The following is a 6,910-nucleotide window of genomic DNA, read 5'->3' as shown; positions in this document are numbered from 1 at the left end:
TCATAATTAGTTACAGCCATCCGAAATGAAATCTAATAGTTTGGGTGTATCACAAAGTTCAAGAAAATTTGTTTTAGAGTTTGAGATTGGTCAATAGAATAAAGGCAACCATCTACGTTTGCATCTAATGATCAAGATTAATTGTGATCACCTTGTACTAAAGACGAATGGTTTTATTGTATACTTTTTCTTAAGTTCTTGGTATGGGTTGTGATTTCTTTCATGAGATTGTTTACAGAGAGGCCATTTATCTTTTGTACGTAAAAGTCATAATCATTATTGTCTTTTACATTTTAAAATGGGTGATTGATTGTAAGAGTGTCATTGGATAGACACAATTTCAAAAACCAAAATTAGCATACTTCACAATTCACCTCAAGCCATCCAATTTGACATTTTATGAGCGTGAATGGTTATGATTTTAATGTATAAATTATAAATGGCCTTTTTGTAAAAAATGCTTTCACCTCAAGCCATCCAATTTGACATTTTATGAATGTATATGGTTATGACCTCCATGTATAAATTATAAATAGCCCCTTTGTAGACAATGCCTTCTTTTATTCTAAGGGCTTTTTGTTTCCTAATTTGATTTTCATTTGTTTGTGCTTATGAGGGATCTAACTTTAGTTGAATTTCTTACAGCCCCAAATTGGTTTTCTAAACCAATGGTTCACAACTTTAAGCTCCAAAACATTTTATTTAAATAAAAGAATTAAAACTTGAAGTTCCAAACTGAAAACTAAGCCAAAAAATAAATAACCCCAATTCAGACAACGTAATAAGGGTTATTTTGGAGTAAATAGAAAAACTAAAGGAAAATTGTTTCATGAGGCAGGGACTGCATTCTACATTTGCGGTTCCCAACGTATAAAGCATTCATTTTAAAGATGGATGCAAATTGGTGATCCATCACAATTGAAATTCACAGTGCAAATGTTTTCTTAATAGAATTATTATTTCTTATTTTTAAAATTTATATATTTTTTCATATTCATGATCTCTATATTAGATAAAATTTATATATTTTTTCATAATCATGATCTCCATATTAGAGATGACTTGTCCTTAAACATTAAGTCCAAAAATCTATCTCAACAATATATTTTTTCCCGATGTATAAAGCATCCATTTTAGAGATGAATGCAAATAAGTAGTCCATCTAAAAACAATTGAAACTAACAATCCAAATGTTTTCTCACTAGAATTATTATTTCTAATTTTTAAAATTTATATATTTTTTCATATTCATGATCTCTATATTATAGATGACATGTCCTTAAAAATTAAGTCCAAAAATCCATCTCAACAATAGAGTTTTAAGGGATGACTCAGTTTTACATAGACTCATAAAAACCGTGTCCAAAACTATGTGCATAGAAACGAAAATACGTGAGATCTATTTAATGTTAGAAAGAGAAAACCTATTTTTCCTACGGAGCTGATGTATAGTGTGCACTTGCTAAATTATGCACGCGCTAGTGGAGCATTGTGTGAGACCATAGGTATCAACTAACCAAAAGAGTAATAAGCCAATTTTGGTCAAAAGAATTGGAGGCAAAAAAAATAGGGATAAAAAGGGAAATGACCTTGTGAGACTCTCCCATATCTATGTGTGTAGGATTTCAAAAGATCACCATTAAATTTGACATAGATCTCTAGAAAAATCAAATTCCACACCCATGTCATAACTTTATAGAGATTTGTGTCAAATTTAATAGTGATCATTTTGGGTTCTACATACATAGGTGTGGGACGGTTTCATAGGATCATTAATTGAACAAAAATATAGATCACCAAGATTAGGTAAATTTAAAAATATAAATATTTGAGATTTAGCAAAAAAAAAAAAAAAAAAGCCCAAATAAAAAATCAGATATGTAAAGATGACATTGGATAAAATTATGATTTGTACTTATTATAAGGATACACTAGAATCATCGAACAATAATTCTATTTCCTTACTTTCTACCACTTAGGATCCTTGACAAATATTTTTGTCTATATTTCTATTAAATACAACATCACTTCAATAATTTTATTCAGAGCTTACAATGAAACAAAAACAATATCATAAATACAGCAATTACTTTGATTAATAATAAAAGAGCAAGCAACAAAAAGGCATACTTGCACTGAATAATGTGTTTGCAAACTTTAATATTCGAGCCTCACCCTCAATTCCGAGCGACCTAAATTTTAGTAACTGAGCCCCTCTCTTTCCTTTTGATGCCCTTGGTTTAAAGGAAATTTTTTTTTTTATTATCTTACTTTTCTCTATCTCTACCTAATATTTTGAGATATACATTTGTTTTAAAAGAATATTTTTTTTAGAAATACATTGTTTTTTATACAATTTTTAAGTGAATCATTGGCAAGAATATTGAATAGATTTAAGACAAAAAAATAAAAACAAAATCAAAGATATCAAATCAATGAAGTGAACGGAAGTTTCCGGAAAGTTATAAGGAAGAATTTTCTTTGGGAAAGTCTTTTTGTAAAAAGGTAAAATATGCTTTATATAGGTTCCATAAAGACGATGATTTTCTGAAGATCTCATAAAGAAATTGGAGTTTTTAATATATCGCGTTTTAGTTGGGAAAGGATCGGTCGCGGTAGTAGCACCCCACATCTTAGTCACCATGTTGTAGTTTTCATTCCCACCACTAACACCACCCCATTAATACCTTCAAAAAGCTAATTTCAATTCTACTTGAAAAATAGGTGGGGCCGGTCTTCCCCATTGAAAAATATTACCTTAAAAAAACTAATTTTTTATCTACTTGAAAAGTATTAATTGGACTGTCTATTTTCAAAATATTCATATGTCTATAGATTTAAACTATTTTTTGAGTCTTACATCTTATAATTAGATATGAAAAAAGATTATCAAGCTATACAAAATATTTTCAACACCAAAATTATGTTATGATAAAATTTAGTTGTTCACCTTTGTTTAAGATAACCTTATGCAAACTACGATTTTCTTTGTTTTTTTTTTTTTTACGAATTTCATCATTTTATTTAACAAAATGTACGTCTATTAATTAAAACAATTTCCCTCTCTCTTTTCCTTTGCAGGCACAAGCTTTCTCTTCCCTCCCTCACTCTTTCTCTCTAAATCAGGTACAGACTAATTGATATTTGTCTATTTTTAGAATTTTTGGGCTTTCAACTTCTCTTCTATCCAATACTACACCGTAAAATCCTATACTCTTAATCACTGACTCCCAAGATCCTAACCCTAATCGTTGATGCTTCTTGAATGAGTTGCACATGATTATTGTGCATTGTTTAAGTGGATTTGGATTACAATAGTTTATTCTAATGATCGATTCACTTCTTGAATGACTTTTTTTTTTTATAATTTCTTTTGGTGTTTAATTGATGCAAGATTTGAAATAGAGTTATTTGCAAATAGGCTATCATATGGTTTTATATTCATTTTTTTGGACTTGAACATTTAATTTTTTGGGCTTAACATTTAATTTGAAATAGAGTTTTTTGGGCTTGACATTTTTTGGGCTTAATATTTGGGGTTCAAGGATTTGCTATGGGAGAGTCAAAATTTCAGCAATTTACATTTGCAAAATCCATGTGAATAAGCTACATTTGTTTATGCGTGTTAATTGACCTCAAAATGATGATTATTCAACAAAATATTTATTATCTGTTGATGTTATTGAGGTTTGTTTCAGTTAATTGCTTGTGGATGAAGGTTTACAAAGACTGCATTTGTGTTATTTTTTAGGAGGTTTTGTTAAAAAAAAAAAGAGTACTAATTTTCCTCTTTCTAATTCTTTTATTTTTGTCATCGATTAAATGTTCGATTTTTATGAGTGATTCTTTTGGGTTTTCATATGATTATGACCTCCTCTGTTCAATAGGCTATTTTGGAATATTGTGATATGATTTTTGTAATTTAGTAGAGTTGTTAGCACGTGGATGATTAGATGTTGCAAGGTATTTATTTACATCGGTGTCTTTATTGAAGCTCTATGCAAATATGAGATAGCTCGCCACTTCGAATTTCAATATGTTAAAAATGAGAGCTATCGAGTGTGGGCTAAATGCACTAAAGAGGGAAATACTAGCATAGAAAACTTGGTCAGACATGAATATTTCGAATAAAGACATGGAAAAGAGAGCACTCATGTGACATTGGTAGTAGCATTAATGTTCAAATGAGAGCCTCAAAGAAAATTGCCTTGGCTTCCTGCTTTTTCTTTTCTTTTCCTATTTTTTCTGTTTAATTTATGAGATCATGCCACTTTCTCATGGTGAATGGGTGTGAAATCATCCATGCAAGTTGTATTTGAAGTTGTTTCTTCCTGCTAATTTGTTTTTCAGCCGTAAAAGATAATCTGACCTCAAAATTATATTTTAGGATGCCCTCCTTGCTAGTATAGCAGAGTCTGGAAAGCAAACAGAATTGGCTGCCCGTGTCTCAACATGGAAACAGAAGATCGAACACAACTTAGAAGAACAAGTAAAATGGGGAGCCATGCTCCTCTCTTTATCTCTCTTATCTTTCCCATGTTAAAACTCTAATTGCTTAGCAGTCAGCGATGTTATCCTTTTATCTGTTCAGGATTCCCACCCACCTTTTGATATCCATGCTTATGGTGAGAGACTTATTGAGAAGCTGTCCTTAGACCCTAAGAGGAACAGTGGTTTGCCCTTCACTGATATTGTTGGGGGCCAAGAGAAGCATGAGGTTGCAAGGAGCTTCTCTGCTCTCCTCCAACTGGTAATTGTTTTCTTTGTGATTTCCTGTAATTAGTGATCTTAGCAGTCGATTTGCTTAAGAATTTGATAGTTTTGTGGATAATGAGGTCATTTAAATGATCATCTGGATTATAAATTTTCCATATTTCCTCCTTTGTTAAATAGCTGCTAGTTAAATGCTTGCACAGGTAGCAATTTTGTTGCATTGCTTGGGAAAGTATACTTCAGTTTGACAGGCATTGCTATATTGTACTCTGAGCCACATCCAACTGTTCTGAATGTGGTCCCAATCCTGTTAATCCTTAACTATCCATCAGTTGGAAGCGATAGTAGATCTGTGGATGTAGCTTGGGAGTGCCATGTAGTTTGGCTGGATATGAATTCGCCTCTTATTTCCCCTTTTGTAACATTCTGTTCTCTTTCCCAGGTAAACAATGGGAACGTTGTTCTAGACAAAGTTTCATCAAATGGTGCAGCTTTTTGTTTTAGTGCAGCCAATCCCTTCTATGTGAGGCTTCTTAGTAGTTGTAAAAAGCATGAGGAAATGCTGAGTTATAAGGCCCCTTCCTTGGCTGGCAAGCACGGCATGTCATTGAAGAGATTGAAGTCTCCCTTAGGCAAGGGATATCAGAACCAGGCTAATGAAGCCTCTCTCACTAGTTCATCCTTTCAAGAAGTCACCTCATCTGGTACGTTTTCTCACTCTAACTCCAAGTCTTCTCTTAACACTGGAAGAGTCAAGTGCACACCAGAAGGTAAAAGAAGGCGAAAATCGAGGTTGACCAAACAGATGGACCTGCATTCTGTTAGTTGAACCTCCAACCGTCATTTTCTCTATAATATTTAAGCATACTAACTTAGAAGCAGGCATTGTAACCCACCCATTTAATCAATGAATGCTTACCATTTAATCAATGAATGCTTACTTTGATCCCCTTAAATGTTGATATTGTAGTTGTGGGGTTCATCTATTATGTAAAACCAGTGTTTCGATAATGTTCTGTTTATGTTACAGTATTTGGTATATTTTCTTTCTATTATTCTGTCTTGGTTCGCTAAGTATCTGCACTGCATGCTACTCTATTATTATTATTATTGTTATTATTTTATTTTGTTTGTATTTTCTAGCAAGAAGGCAATTAAGTTAGTGGTTCAGCTTCGAATGGGTGGTAGTCCATTTCTCTAATTAATGACAGGGAAGGACTTAAGATTAGGCTTTCAAATTTAATGCAGGCTTAAACTGAAATTGTGCTTTCATTATTTATTTTTCTTTTGAGGTTTAACTTATTTAGTGAGCAATTCAATTTGCCTAATGACTTCCTTTTCGTTTAATGATAGTCTTTCCCTCTAATGATTTAATTTATTTTGTCGAATGACCGCATTTTTAGCTTCACCTTTCATAATAATCTCGCCTGACAACCTGAGAGTCATTAGCTTTTCAAAACAACCTTTCCCAAAGGTTTTTGAATTCTCAGGCCATCCACAATTTCTTTTCTAGTTTCAATATCTTGCATCCCCAAATAGTTTGCCGGTTCATTTTCCTCCATAGTTTAGCTTGGTTACATGAGGGATAGACTTCCAAGAGGCAAGCACTGACCTCATGCAGCAAATTGTGTCAACCTAATGCTCCAAAGGCCATGGGATAAATGGGACAATTCAGATATGCTATCTTGAATCTGCCCAGCTGCAATGGTCATGGCCTTGTGAGTGGGTCGTGGTCATTTTTGTTTGCTTTATGAAATTTTAGATTGTACAGCGGTGGGCCTTGCCTTTGTTCCATCTGCAGGAATTAATTATATGCAAATTAAAAGTACTTCATATTTCTTAAAATTAGTTTTGAACCAATTTCTCATGAATTTTATGTGAGTTGAATCGAGCAATGCAGGGTGTTCTTAAATGATGCGTTCGACTTTTGATATGAAAGTGTATGCATGTTATTTTGAACGTGCTGTTAATATTGCAGTATTTTCTACCATTAAAGTGTGAAAAACAAGTTATATCTTTAAAATGATAGATTTTTTTAATTTTAAACATTTGTGAAATGGGTATTTTTAAATAAAATTCAATTTTCTATGCATTTCAATATTTATAAGCTTGGTAACTATTTTCTTTGGGGTAGATATGCCTATAGATTTCCCTAGAGGGAATGCAAGAGTTATATTTGGAAAGAGTTGGACTACTT

At 32.4% G+C, this 6,910-nt stretch overlaps 1 protein-coding gene across 1 annotated transcript; it reads left to right on the top strand.

The window, feature by feature from the left end:
• Window positions 1-3,057: 3,057 nt before the first annotated feature.
• Window positions 3,058-5,752, top strand: LOC18431461 (condensin-2 complex subunit H2; the record flags this gene model as incomplete). Its single annotated transcript, XM_088859867.1, has 4 exons — window positions 3,058-3,126; window positions 4,388-4,489; window positions 4,592-4,750; window positions 5,156-5,752. Coding segments are annotated over 4 exons (717 nt in total), but the record flags the coding sequence as incomplete, so codon positions are not given.
• Between the last annotated feature and the right edge of the window lie 1,158 nt (window positions 5,753-6,910).

This window comes from Amborella trichopoda, chromosome 2 (assembly GCF_054954075.1).
Source record: "Amborella trichopoda isolate Santa Cruz 75 chromosome 2, AtrichopodaSantaCruz75HAP2 v2.0, whole genome shotgun sequence".
In the NCBI taxonomy this organism is placed as follows: domain Eukaryota; kingdom Viridiplantae; phylum Streptophyta; class Magnoliopsida; order Amborellales; family Amborellaceae; genus Amborella; species Amborella trichopoda.
The sequence above is the reverse complement of the archived record's forward strand: the minus strand, read 5'-3'. Positions and strand labels throughout refer to the sequence as shown.